Below are 15,460 nucleotides of genomic sequence, written 5' to 3' on the forward strand. Positions count from 1 at the left end.
GATGAATCTTTCGGAATATTTACAAAGCCCAGCATCACGTAAGGCTAGATAAGATAAACATCGGAACAGACTACCGGTCGGGCCGCACGCTGCGTGCCCTTTGCATCATTTACATTTCCAGAGATCTCGCTCAGGTTTTTCATTTCCCTGAAACAGGAGTTGACAAGCCTAACTCTTTAATTTGTCTCATATTGAGGTATCATGCTTTGTATTAACCATCTTCCCCGCTGGTATCCCACTGTGGTTACCCTACCATCACCTTAGGCTATCGGTTACGTTTCTCCTTCTGGGAAGAGGACTGTCACACGACATAATCATGAATTTTTTCTCGGGCAGAGAGGTGAGTCACTGGAAAAGCTGCACCTCCCACACAAATCCAAGGGAACCCTCACACACTACAACAACATGATAACAGTCTTATGAAAAATCATAACACATCAAGATATTCAAAGTTGTTGCTCCCTTCTACTACTAGCATATATACAGAGATGTACAAATTTCATCAGTTGGAAGGTCAAACTGGTTACACACTTTTGCTTTAAACTCTGTCACCATAAGGTCTCAGGAAGTTCTCCTTCTAATGGGAACTACTAGTTCAAGGTTGATAAATGCATAAATTACAATGAAAAAAAGGTCAGAAAACTTTGTACATGGACAACCTTAACAGAAGTTAGCACTGATATCACAAACAATCAAATCTCTTATCTAGAAATTTTTTGAGTTGCCAACCAGCGAACAAAACATTGATGTCTACCATTGTACATCTCATTTTAAGTTTTTTAGTATTAAGACCTTTTTCCAGAGCTATTTGAGAAGAAAAAAGCTCAATAAGGATGTAGTTTAGTAGTATGACTGCTCATTCTCATTTTCTTTTCTACAAGTAAAGGTAAACAGTTATTCAATTTTTTTCAGGTAATTTCTCTATAAACATGTGATTACGATAAACAGAAGGAAATCAAGTCTGGTTGACAAAAATTGTTGACAACTGCAAGGAATTGTTACTTATATCTTCAGAAACCTTCATTTCATGATGGAGAAAAAAAAGTCTAGGTTCAACCCAACTACAACCTTACTTTGAACAAACTGAAAGTTAAAGTTTGCTTAAATTGCAGACTAGATACAAGACATTGTTTTTTACGACAAGGGAGTTAAAATTACAATTAATACATTAAAAATTTCAAAGTTAATTTTACAGTAAAATAACAAATCAAAAACAGAAAAGTGGGTCTAATCCATAAGGAATGAAATAAACTGGCAGAAAACAGAGAGTTCACGAGCCATCAGAAAATTCAAAGTCCTTGCAGTAGAATGCTTAACAGCATGACATATTAAACCTTTAGAGTCTTTCAGGTTAACAATCGAGAAATGAAAACAAAGTTGGGTGGAGAGCAGAAAATAAATGGAGGAAAAGTTTAAAAAAAATATAAAGTAATGTAAAACCCCCAAAGAACAGTCTCTTTCAAAACTAAAAAGTGATAATAGCTTGATAAATAATCCATTCACTAATAGGTAAGCACCCTGACATGTAGGTTAAATGTTAAGTGGAGTGATAAGAAAATTAGATGCATCAGTACACTGTACTATGATGACTGCACTAACAAGAACTCTCGTAAACAATTTTTTTTTTGAAGTCCTCAGCATGGGACGGTTGCAAGGTTTATGAATGAATCAATGGTTTTTTTTTTTTTGGTTCCAATGTTTATAGTTTGAACTTTCTAGTATTGAAACTAGTTAGTATAAGGTTTATAGTATAGACAAGACTTACCAATTATTAGGGCTAATGGCAAAGAAGGAGGGGCATAATCATGTATGGTAGTCATTGGTTGGGTGGTACACCGAGACTGTCCAATCAAAGAGTCGACTGTGACGTCGACCAATCAGAATTTGAAACAGGCCTAAACCAGTGCTGCACCAAAAGTAAGAAAGGGGGAGGCGGCACATCTTTGGTACGGACCAATGGTTAATTGCAGGTAATGTGATAATACCATAATTTGCATAGGTTAAAGGTCATCAAAAACTTATTTTAAAAAACCCAATTGAGTGTGAGACTCCCCCAGCGGGGAGTCTCACACTCAAAGGCACGTTCGGGGTACATCATCCAGTATTGTTTAAGGATGATATATGGATGACTTCGTCCTTGTCGTCGGGTCGTTCTTCGGAAGAGGAGGAGGGAAGATAAAATGGGTGATGGGAGAGAGAGAACCAGCCAGCAGCTGTCAGATGAGATCATAAATCAGCCAAGTACAAGGCGGCAATCCACAATGTCACAAAAGCAATTCACCTCCAGGCCGTCGTGGCACAAGGTTTTCAACACTTGTTGTATAGGATTTTGATTGGTCTTGAATTATAGTTATTAAAGTTGAGATCACCATTACTGCTTTATTTATTGACTTTTTTTTTCAGTGTGGGGGAGTGGGATGGGGGTGGGGCATGGGCTGGTTACTGACATTGCAGTATATATACCTTGCGTTGCAGTATACAAAACTGTATTGGGAATTAATTAAAGGGGCATAGATCTATTATTTCATTATAAAAGTTAGTGCAGTCTTTAACTAATTTATAAAAGACATCAGTCTCTTTGACTGGATGATACAGATGTTATAAAATCAATCTAGCAAATTTCCAACAAAAAGGTGGGGATGGGTGGCATGGAGGGGGGGGGTGGGGATGGAATGTGAGTGGGTAAAGGTAGTCAAATCCCAAGTTTAGCCTACAGTCTCTTTACCATTTCATAATAATATTCTCACTATGGCTGTAGAGATTGTGTATTTATTAAAATAATCACCTATTAAAATTCTGCGCACAAATGATCAGTTAGAGGTTGTACTTACTGAGGCCTTCTATATAAACAAGTGATCAGGGGTTGTCAATTAAGTTTCTACGAGGGTTAGAGAAATACATTGGTTGGAGTAATGGACTGGACAGTATAAACATCTCACTACATACATATTTAAATTCAGCAATATGCAGGGTAGGCTAGAATGGTGCAATTTGCCTGCACACCTGTTCAGTGCATGGCCCAATTTTTTTTTTGTGGGCCAAACAGAAATCTGTCATGGGCCAGTCTTGGCCCGTGGGCCCCCTACTAAAGAAACCCCTTTATCGACTTTTCTAGAGCTTGCATGTCCACAGCTCAACTGTTGGTTTTTTATTTTGCAAATTTTTATATGATGCTTAAATCACACTGTTCATAGAAGAAAATAGGAAAAGATTGTAAGCATTCAAAGTCATATCCTAATTTTAACAGGGCTGACATCATATCAACTTCAACTCCTAAGTCTATAGATTTCTTTTTGGAAATACCTGCATACTAGCAAAACATGTTCCCAACTTCTTTCACTTTCCATTTGAAAGGGAAAACATGTGAAATGAAGTTGAATTAATACTGAGCTTGAGTAAACACTGAAAGTAAAGGTCAAATAAAGTGACCTACTTGGAATTAATACCTCAGAAGGTGAGGAGATTTCAGCAAACCGTGCCAAAAACCTGGCAAGCATATTACAGTAGATTTATCCATTGGTAAGTTGAGACTATTGGTATGTACACCTAGTGTGCATTTTAATGTAATATATACATGTGATAATGTAATATATACATATATTTAATGTAATATATATATATATTTAATGTAATATATATATATATTTAATGTAATATATATATATATATATATATATATTACATTATTACATGTATGATTCATTGAAGGAAAAAAAGAAGAAGAATTCATGACAAATTGAAGCATTTTGACAAGCCACAGAGAAGTAATATTTTTTCTTGTTTCTACGAATATATCAACCAGGGTCAAGGCATAACAATGCTAATAATACATGAATATTTTGTAAATAATTCATTATAATTGGAGGAATGTTCTCCCACCAAATCTTTGGGATATAAATAGTTATCATAAGAAATAACATAAATAAATAAACAATTAGAGAGAAATAAAGAGAGTAAGAAAAGCACTGCAAACTTTAAATTAAGTACTATGAGAAAGTCAAGCATAGTCAATATTAAGCTTATGTCATGCATAAACTTTTTTTTCTTTTTAAAGTACAAAATATGAACTGTGTAACTTTTTTGACCCAGATACAAAGGATATATCAAATGTATTACAAACAAAGCTGTATAAAATCAAAAATTAAAAAAAAAAATCATCTTGCACTATTTCTTTCAAAAATCCACAAAAAACCATGGTTCATAGTTCACTGTAAACATGAACAGGATATCGATAATGCCAAAGAAAAATTCATATTACACAGACTTGACAATAGAATACTGTTGATTGCTGTATTGTCGGAATAACCACAGGAGTAAATTCAGGGAGGGGGGGGGATGGGGTGGAAGGTTGGGATGCTCTTCACAAAACAAAATTGGCCGATAACATCATACAATTGCGGATGATGACTAAGTGACAGTGCACCCCCTCTCTCCTCATCACCCTCCCTCACACCATCTCCCCCCTTCCAAACAACACAGCCTTTCAGTCCATCATACCCACCAACATCTAATTGTTGTCACATCTGGTGCTAAATATCATGATTTACTTTCCCCATCTCTCATGTCCCCTCTCATCCCTTCAGCCTCATCCCTTCAGCCTCATCCCTTCAGCCTCATCCCTTCAGCCTCATCCCTTCAGCCTCATCCCTTCACCCTCATCCCAGATTGGGTTGATCCTCGCCTCCCTGACCACTTTGCAGGTATTTCCACAATATTTTCAAAATTTGCTATACAAAACCTTCTTATTCAGTGAGCTGCAAACACCTCAAGTAGAACTTTCCAGACTCTGTCATTTTTTGGTCAATTGCAACAAGAATCAGCTAATTCAAAGAAAGTTAAAAGCATCATGTAACACATGTATGCATCTGAACAATCATATAGGTGTCGAACATTGCCCTCTCATGTAGCACTATCAAAGGGTGGTGGAGGAGAGGGGAGGGGAGGGGAGGGGAGGGGAGGGGAGGGAGGGAGGGGAGGGGAGGGGAGGGAGGGAGGGGAGGGGAGGGGAGGGGAGGGAGGGGAGGGGAGGGGAGGGGAGGGGGAGGGGCGGGGAGGGAGGGGAGGGGAGGGGAGGGGGAGGAGGAGGAGGAGAGGGAAGAGGAGGAGGAGGAGGAGGAGGAGGAGGAGGAGGAGGAGGAGGAGGAGGAGGAGGAGGAGGAGGAGGAGGAGGAGGAGGAGGAGGAGGAGGAGGAGGAGGAGGAGGAGGAGGAGGAGGAGGAGGAGGAGGAGGAGGAGGAGGAGGAGGAGGAGGAGGAGGAGGAGGAGGAGGAGGAGGAGGAGGAGGAGGAGGAGGGGGAAAGAAGGATGGGAGGGGATTACATAGTGGCTAAAAGTGTCAACATATGCATGTTAGGTCACAGGCTTAGTTACCATACACATAAATCACATAGAAATAAATGACTGAATAAATGAAAAACAAATAAATGACAAATAAAAAGTATAAGCACATTTTTTTTTTAAGGGTCTCTACAATGAAAGAAAAACAGCAGTAAAAGACTAGAATATCAAAGGCAGTTTCAGAAGAAGAGAAAGAGGAAAGAAGAAGAAATTTCAAAATGTTATTTTACTCTCATCATGAGGCAATGTGTGCATTTATAAATCAGAGACTGAGTCTACGTACAGGTCTAACTCAAAATTTGTTTTTGTTTACAGTAGAAGAAAGAGGAAAAGAAATACTTAAAGGCAAAGATAAAAAAAATAACAACAACAATAAAAACGTATAAATAAACTAAATTCTAGAGTAAATAGTTGATCCTACAATTACCAGTTAAAAAGGTAATTTTTTTTGGACTAAAAACAATACTGAATTGGTGATGTTAGGCTGATATAGAAACAAAGTGTATTTAACATTTCTATGTACACTTTGTACAGAAGATAGGAAGAACAAAATGGTCTGAAGGAAGAACATCCCTATGATATGAGAAACGATCTTCATTTACAATATGGAATATACACTAATAAAAATAAAAAACACACTGGAGTATCAAGGGTAATGTGAGAGGTCCTAAAAACTAGGATTGCAAAACTATATATGTTACACCAAGTTTGTAGTTAATACCTATACAAGAACTAATTAACTATACAACAAACAACACAGCAGACAGCTATATAATAGCTGTATTACACTGTGCAGTAAGCAAGATACTTTTGTACAACTTGAGTATCCAGGTCCAGGGGTGTACACCGCGCTCCCTCCACCTCTTTTAACCCCACGCAAGAATTCAAAAAGTCGTTATAAGCACAACCTACAGTTTAGACTTTTAATAATTATAGACCTAATTTATACTAGAAATATGGAGTGAGATACACCATTTGAAGTTTATACTGAGGAAGGACAACCAGGACCACCCCCCCCAGGCTTCACTACCACCATCACATGAGAACAACTTCAACAACCCTGCGGCCACACCCCCACATTGATAACACCTGGCATCTGCCCCCTGGTATCGTGAAAGGAAATGTTATGTAGGCCAACTCATTTTACTATGATGAACATTGGTCATACATGCAGAGAGAAGGCCAACACAATGTACATTTATACCGCTTTCAAAGATTTTGTTTTCAAAGATACAATTTTTGAAGGTTGTTTGAAAATTTTACGATACATATTGATCTTGACAAATAGCTAAATGTTAAAAGATGACATTGTTTTCAGATGTTCAAAAATCTGATTAGGGTTCGAAAATCAAGGTGGGAGAACTTGCTGAATAACACACTATTTACTTTGTGTTTCCTTTGTTTTAGGGTAATATGAATGATTTATCTTTTTCTCACAAATTGTCTGTTCTATGACATTACACCTCCTTTAACAGACTGCACAATTCAAAAAAAATTTAACAGGCATAAATGGCTTAAAGACACTAATTTCATCTATACTACTGTGAAATAATTTACCCTAAACTTTGATCATTTGTAATAACAACAGGTGATCTCAATCACCCCTCCCCCTACCCCCTACCCCCTCCCCCACCCCCTGAATTTCAATATTGAATATTAGTCATAAACTTGCAAGGGAAATTCTTTACTGGTATTTCTAGAATATTTGGTGAAGTTTTAAAGAGAACGATCAAATATTGCAAATAACAACAACGTTACACAGTAGTGGGATACATCAAATGTCAACAAAAAAATTAACCCACACACAAGTTATCAAGAAAAAATATCTATCAACATATTTCAATGAAACAATAAAGAAAAGGAAGATGAGAAAAAGAGATAAACCTGTTTCTGCTACCAGCTTTAAAATATAGGAAGAACCAATCAAAATCATGCATTATGCTTTCAGTAACAACACTGTTTTTCAAACCTGAAATTTTGTTCACAGAACAGTCTGTAGAACTTCTAGATTCTTGTCTGAAAAGTCTTCAAGTCACACAAAACATTGGTCCTTTCTCTCCTCATTCTTTGTTTACAATCACCTCGTCGGTTTTTTTTATTCATTCATTAGGCATGTGTATTTATTCATGCATGCTAATTCATTCATGTATGTTTAATTCATTCTTATATTTGTATACATATGTATACATTTTTCCTGGAAAACCTTCGCCGCCATTATTTCGGACTCATCGATTTAAACCGGGTATGGTCCTCCATCACAGCTACCTTGTCAGATGTCTTCATTATCTATGTTTATTGATTTTGTTTGTTTATTCATTATGTATTTATTATTATTTAATGTATGTATTTTTCATTCATTATGTATGTACATATGTTTACTTTCTTCCTGGAATACGTTCCCTGCGATTCTTTTGGACTCATCCAATTTAAATTGGGGACATTGTGCAAGGTTCTATGACTTTTGGTTTACACTCCTTTACGACACCCTGGGAATCAGTCTGACTTAAGGCTTTGGAGGCTCAAGAAGTACAGAATAAGACAAGTGATGCTGAGTGCACTAGTCTTATTATATCTAATTAATCTATTTTAATTAATTTAATTATAATTCTTAGCTCACCAAAACGTTACTCTTTCTCTTTCTTTCTTTGTTCGTTTTTAGGATGGTCCTATTTAGTCTGTGGTGTTGACATAAAAATAAAATCAGTTCATTTTATGATACCGATCCTATGCTACTATACTTCTCTAATCCAGAACTCCTGATCTAAGATGTCAGTTTTACTAATGCCACTTTTCACAACTATCAATCAAAACATATCTGTTGTTTCAACAGATCTCTGATGGCTCTTTCCATATTTTCCTAACATCACTAAATCACTAAAATCAAATGTGGATTGATATGTCAATACCAGAGTGGTGTTGGACTTGTTATTGCTGTCATCCCCAGTGGCTCATCTAAGATTATAAGGAACAGCTTCCAACCAAATTTATGAATTGCATTTATAGTGAAGTTCAACATGTTTTATGAGGTATACCTATCATAGTTTTAATTGTCACACCACGACAATATTAATGTGTATCTTGACTTGTAGAAATTCTGTGAAACAGTTTGCAAATATTGAGTCATTTTTCAGAGTTGTGGACATGTCATAACTGAGTGCTCATTGCATTTCACACTTGAGTCAAAAAGTGTAAATAAATTTCAAAATCCAAAATCATTGAGAGTATTGTTATGAATGAGGTTCTACCTGTTAAAGATTCCTTCTTTCTGAACAGCTGTGAAATACTTTCCTGAACAGTACGACAGACTTCAACCTACTGCCAAAATAAAGGCCTTCACTGATTAAGAGTACACTATAGATGATCTCTCTACCCCACCACTTCCCACAAATATGAAACTGCAGTCAGCGTGTCTTAATAACTACCTTTTTGTTTCGTTATGGTATTAAACATTCTCATGTTTCACTAGTAATGTCACATATCTTATTCATCCACTTTCCCCACTTCCAAACCAATACCAGTTCCTACTTTTATGGTTTAATGGTAGCCTTATTGGGGAAGGGGGGGGGGGGTGAGTTGGAAGTAGAATCTCTACCCATTTTACCACTCTGTTATGAACTTTGAAACAAAAAAGTAACAGTGTTTGATATGAGACTTGTCTACACATGGAATAACTTCACGATGCATCCAATACTTCTTTCATGGTAATTTTTTGTAAATAAATGTCCGTTACAAAGATATCACCACACTATACCAACATTGTGAGAAACTGTCATACTTCAGACTAAAAGCAATTTATAAATATTGCAAAAATTTCATAAAAAAATCCATTAGTGTATCAAACCAAGTGTAGACAGAAATGTCATTTGATTCCTGAACAGACAAACAGATACACTTAACCACACAGAACAAGGTATAATTTTATCTGGTGAGTCATTTAAGCAACATGCTTTGCACTGATCGTCCTCCAAATTACTACCACAATGCAAGAATGTATAGCCGCTCTTGTAAAGAGAGACTACAATACTTCCGAACATTCCAAAAAGATCAACTTTGTAACCGTTACAAACTTCTACTCAAAACCAAAAACCCTTAAATTAATTCTCCGACAATATTATCTCTCCATACCACGCACAACCTTGACTTCTTCTCATCGGAAGATTTAGAATACACCTCATTTCGGAGAGTGGGGATAAGAAAAGTGATATCATCTTGAAATGAAATCTCTCATGAAGAGCAGTTCTCCTTGGCAACAAAGGGTAAGAGAAACAGCTTATACATGTTTAGAAGATGACTCGACATTTTGTGAGATGAAGTTGTGAGATAATTAGGTCATCTTACCTCCGACCATTTCTGTTTCTTCCACCTCCTCTGCTTCTTCCGGCAGGACCTGAATTTGCAGGTCTGCGTATTCTGCGGTTTCTCCTCCAAACTGCACTGTTCCTGGTCCAGGTACTGACCATCCTCGTGCCGACAGTTGACATGTCTCTGCTGGATGCCCTTACCGCAAGTACGTGAACACTGAAATGTACGAGACAGAGGAAGAAGAGCCATGAATGGGTGTTACATGACAAAGATAAGAAACCCTTTTCCACTTGCAATGATTCTTTAGGATCCATATTGAAAAAACTCTGGCTAATTAACATCGATTTTATTTCATTTCTAAGTACTTATGCATATTTCAACAGTTAGCAAACATAGCCAAAGAAAGAAAATAATGGCAAATGATCTACATGCTAACTAGATGAGAAGTCAGTGAGTTGTCAGTTGATTTGATCAAATTTCGGTCACAAAAAGGTAACATTCTCTGTTCGTTTCGCGGAAAACTACGACTAACAATTTGGAATAATTCTGAACATTTCCTATCCTTCCCTTGATATTACTTTCTCTCAAACATAGCAGATACTTTTATAGTTTGTATGTTTACTTACATCCTGCCAAGTGCCACTTTCCCAGTGAGTGCAGGGTCTGACTTCACAGATTTCCCGGGAGGACGGTCGTAGGACAGGGTCACAGTGGCTGGCATCGGTGGGGTCACCTTCAAGATTGGAGCAGCTCACGTATCGTTCTTTTATACCTGGTCCGCACGTCGTCGAGCACTGAAAGCGGTTTGTGTAAAAAGATTATAAACCACAATATATTATCAGTACAATGATCTATTACATAATCAACCAACAGCAACTGATCAAACTAGAACATGAATGGTCCTTAGTGGTTCTAATTTCAATTCAGAGCAAACTATATTCTGAAAGGATCAGATGAAACTTGGGAAATAGTTATCATAAAAGAAATGACAACAAATATCTCAGCCATTACTAGCATTTTTTGGTAAACTTCTCATTTGATTTGTTTTGATGTTTCTTAGTTTTCATATTTATCTACTTGCAAGATGATTTAATGTCAAGAGGCAAAGACAATTTTGGTTTAATATTATTTTCATCAGTCAGCGATCCATTAATAAGAATAATCATATTTTCATTGAAATCAAGTTTAAAATATCAATAATTGTTTTGTGAAAATATTTAATAACGCAATGTGGATGTTTCAAGATAAGCAACTGTGACAATTAAACAAAAATATAAGAAACTTACAAACTAAAGTGCACAATAACATAATCAGCAAGATATCCTCTTCCTATTAACTATACTCTTAAAGAATATTTGTCTTGAAATCATTAGAAAATTTTTAAAATTTATTTGGAATAATTAACTTTTAATGAGAACCACTTGATGAAGAATGATGGATCCATTTTGATCTGGGAATTCTCCATATGTCTATATGATGGCATCCTCCAGTGTGCAGAAAAAGATTATTCTTTACGATTTAGATTGCAATATCTTTGGTATTAAAGAACACTAACCTACAATTATGACCTATAAATGGACTCTCTTTTTAGTTTGACTCACCTCTGTCCAGGACCCCATCCTCCACTGTCCAGAGAACGTTCTTGCTCCGAGAGATATTATGTTAGATCCTGAGCAAGGCGGCAGTGCACATGACTGCTCATCTACTGGCATTGTGGCAGGGTTGCAGTTATCGGTACTTGTGTGCACACCGTCCTGGAAACACCTTGCCGATCTGACCTTTACACCTCTGCCACAAGTAACAGAACACTGCAGAAAGAGGAAGGTAACCATCAGAATCCACCCGATTCACATAGTATCATACAATAATATTGTATCGTAATAATATAATATAAAACATCCAAAACAATATTGTTGCATATAGTATTAATTCACACAGTATTACACAATATTATTGTGACAATAATATTGTATCATAATAATATTGAGAACATCCAATATAAATATTGTTGCATCTAGTATTACCTGATTCATATAGTATCATACAATAAAATTGTATCGTAATAATATAAAACATCCACAATAATATTGTTGAATATATATTTGGCTTGATCTTCATAAACCCATGACCACAATATTGGACACTCAACACTTTAAGCAGCAAAGTATATCTAATTGTGCTCACTTCAGTTCAAACAATGGGAATATAAATTGCTATTCTTAATTTTCTGCCAAAATTTTTGGTTTTAAATGAAATGAAAGAAATCACAGTTGTCATCTATATTTATTTCTCATCTATATTTATTTCTTATGAAAAATGCCAGAAAATGTCATAAGAAACAGAAATGTTGATTTAAGACACATATTATTATTCAAATATCAGAAATGTTGAGAGAAACGAACCTCTGACCAGGATCCGTGCTGCCAGGTAGGGCATCTGGATATTTCACACGGCCGTATGTGGTCAGGTTTTAGAGACATGAGACATTGGTCGTTATGTACTCTCAGCTCATCCTGATAGCACATTACTGAACGTACCATCTCTCCTCGTCCGCATGTAACAGAACACTGTGGACACAACATGAAAGATGAAACTATCTGGTTGAGTTTGAAATAAAACTACTCCCATCTCATGTATTAAATGCATCGATTACAACCTACATTGTCTATCTGGTTGAGTTAGAAATGAAACTACACCATCTCAAGTATTTAATGCATTGAACAACCTACCTTGTCTGTTTGTTAAATAGTTGTCACAGTGAACATTCCACACTAAGGGATTGCTTATTTACTAAAAATTACAAACCGAAAGATCATTACTTCATAGAACTAGGCCTACCACACATTACCAGCAGATAAACATAGGCCTAGTCTCATTTGCATATACAAGTCTCTGTCTAAAAATTGTAATTATAACTGCAAACAAGTGGTTAGGCTTCAGTATGTAACACCTGGTGGTATCAGGTTTGGGATAAGGTCTTCATATACCTCAGAGCATTCCAATGGGACAATTTACTGTTTACATGTGAGCAAATTCCAAAGTGGACCTGGAGAGTAGAAACTGTAGCAGGGACATGTTAATTTGACTAACGAAACATCAGTCTCCTGTAAATGATTACCTGGTAAATATTCAGTGTATATGATGAAACATGATACAAACTGATAAAATCATTATACTGTGAAAATGTAATACTTTAAAATTTTCATTATTTCTCTTTCTTCAAATTCGCATTGATTCATGAGCTACAAGGAGACATGTTGGGTAAAGTGGTTACACAAATATGTTGCTACTGTGTCAGTATAAAATTTGGAGCAGTGTCAATCTATTGAGCAAGAAACTAGTAGTCATAGGGAAAAGAACTAAAATAAATATAAATAATATTCTCAAGATGGTCATATGAAAGGTTTCAATAAAAACAGAGGACACTGTCATTTACAATTAGCTAAGCACTGCAAGTGTAACAAAAAAACCTTTCATTCTGCTTCTGTTTGCATAATGAATACATTTATAGCTAAATGTTATCCAACAGTTATATTTTTACATGTGATTGAAGTCTTGTTAGGCCTTAAACATATTTTGGTAGACTAAAAGCAATAACTCTTTGTTACAGCAAAAATCTGTGATTCCTCTGCGGGATGCAGGATTGTTGGTCAATACTATAGCTTACAAATGGTAGCATTCAGTATACTAGCCTTTGATTATCCTGATGCAAGTATGCCTGCAATTACCCATGACTAAAGCAGCAATGCTGAAGAGTCTTACTACTGCTACTGTTTCTCTACTACCGAATGTTTAGTGCATATTGCATTGAATGTATTATGTAGAAATTGTCTGATTGACCGAATAAACGAGATGGTTAACAAAATATAAACAAATTTGAATGAAGGGTCGATCAGTTGTGACAGGTATTGTAGGTGTGAATCATTTACTGTATGTATGTTTACTGACATTTCAGAGTAAACTTTAAAAGCAACTAGAATACCAAAATAACTTTTTGGACAAAGTCAGCAAGAAAAAAGCCTTACTTTAAAAGGTTAATATCTGCTTGAAATTTTTATCATGAAAATCTTTGAAATACTTTCTGTGTAATGAATCGTTCCTATAGCCTTCTCATATCTACAAGACATAATATTTATGATATCGACATCATTATTTACCGTTACAAAACGTTAATACGAATCAGATATTCTTGCAACTCTATACTAACCGAACTGTAAGCAGATACTCGCCACTGAGGGCATGGGTTCATATTGCACAACTCCCTGACACGTTTAGGTTCTGTACATTTACTATCGTTTAACTGTCTTCCGGTGGCATCCCTGCAGAAAGCATCCCTGACTCTTGTTCCATTACTACATGGTCTGGAACACTGCGTAAGAAAGCAAAAAGATTTAATAGGTTTACATAATATTCATAATGCATTTTACCATTAAAACTAGTTTCATGTGGCTGTTCATGTTGATTTCAGAAAATTTTCTGCATCATAAGGTTCATACCACCCACATCATCACAGCATCATGTATCACAAAAATATGGATTTTTGAAATTGGTGATATTTTTGTAAAAAAATTGCATTTTGATGAAATTCTGATTACAGGTGAGAACATTATCGGTTAAGCAAAACATTCCGAATCAAGTTTGAATGATAAACCAACAAGAAGATTACAATAGCTAGCCTGAAAGTAAAGATTTTGCAGAACATTTGCCAAGATGACATCAGGGACCAGACTGTGACCGGATTCCTGGAGTTATTGAGGATTAAGTCAATATAAATAGGCCACAAGTTAAAGGACAAGAAATTAAGGATGAATGTTGGGGATTTGGGCATCAATGATTAGAAAACAGTGAATCTGATTTTAAGAATAATTTGTTAAGCTATGTAAAGGAGATGAATTGTATGAGTGAAAGTTACAAAAGTCTACAAAAACATGACCACTCGCTTCTAGCGGTATAAACCAGATATGTTGTGTCTTTGATAGTTCTGTCAAAGCACACTTTGGAAGATCAAATTTATATACAGAACTTTGGTAGTAGAACCCATTTCTGGTTAATTCAAAACTTTTCCAAAGTTACCCGCAACACACCTTCGTATGATCCTGTCTATACTCATAGTTTGCAGACTATAGAATGCCCTACCTCTGGTGGCACAATACAGTGATAATGTTACCCTTACATTCCCCACCGCCTCCCCTCCTTCCCCTCGGGGCATGAATAAACTATCCTTCTACTACTTACCGAGGTCCACTCGGAGTACTCCCAACGGGCGATTGGACAGGATCCGTTGCAGTGTCTTATTCTGGCAGGCTTAGTGGAGGCATCGCATCGACTGTCGCTTTCTATCTTCTTCCGGCCGGTCTTCTTCATGACTTTGTAGCACCTGACGTCAAACTGCTGTAGACCGTGTCCACACCTTGACGAGCACTCAGTGTAGGCATGGTCTTCCCATCTTAGTTAAAAGAAAAGATGGATAATAAATTCGAGCTTGCGATACACGTTTACAAAGTTATTACTCCGATAAAAATTTGGGTGATATTTATGAATAAGATCCATTATGTACATGCAAACAAGTTTAATTGGAATGTTGTGTGCAAAAACACACATGTACAAACAATACCCATTGCCTGTCCCATACACTAAAGGGGAAAATCTTTAGTTGGTTGGTGTTTTGAAATTAAGCACCAGTTTCCATTAATTTTACTTATTTCATCCACATCTAAAACATGTTGATTTTCATATTACAAGGGATTCAGAGAAAAACCTGCCTGTCATACCCTTCATACTATCTTGAGATCTATTTTTTTAATACATATGATATCAAAAT

General features: G+C 36.3%; 1 protein-coding gene across 4 annotated transcripts in view; it reads right to left on the reverse strand.

Moving 5' to 3' along the window:
• LOC139961163 (A disintegrin and metalloproteinase with thrombospondin motifs 9-like) overlaps positions 1-15,460 on the reverse strand; it is a 145,972-nt gene that overhangs the window by 41,268 nt on the left and 89,244 nt on the right. For all 4 annotated transcript variants that reach the window (XM_071960118.1, XM_071960119.1, XM_071960120.1 and 1 more), the window contains exons 21-26: positions 14,875-15,085; positions 13,847-14,008; positions 12,042-12,206; positions 11,241-11,447; positions 10,266-10,433; positions 9,676-9,855 (exon numbers count right to left, since the gene is read on the reverse strand). In XM_071960118.1, coding sequence (XP_071816219.1) covers positions 9,676-9,855; positions 10,266-10,433; positions 11,241-11,447; positions 12,042-12,206; positions 13,847-14,008; positions 14,875-15,085 — 1,093 coding nt within the window. The remainder of the gene's footprint in view (positions 1-9,675; positions 9,856-10,265; positions 10,434-11,240; positions 11,448-12,041; positions 12,207-13,846; positions 14,009-14,874; positions 15,086-15,460) is intronic.

Source organism: Apostichopus japonicus, chromosome 20 (assembly GCF_037975245.1).
Source record: "Apostichopus japonicus isolate 1M-3 chromosome 20, ASM3797524v1, whole genome shotgun sequence".
Classification (NCBI taxonomy): Eukaryota; Metazoa; Echinodermata; class Holothuroidea; order Aspidochirotida; family Stichopodidae; genus Apostichopus; species Apostichopus japonicus.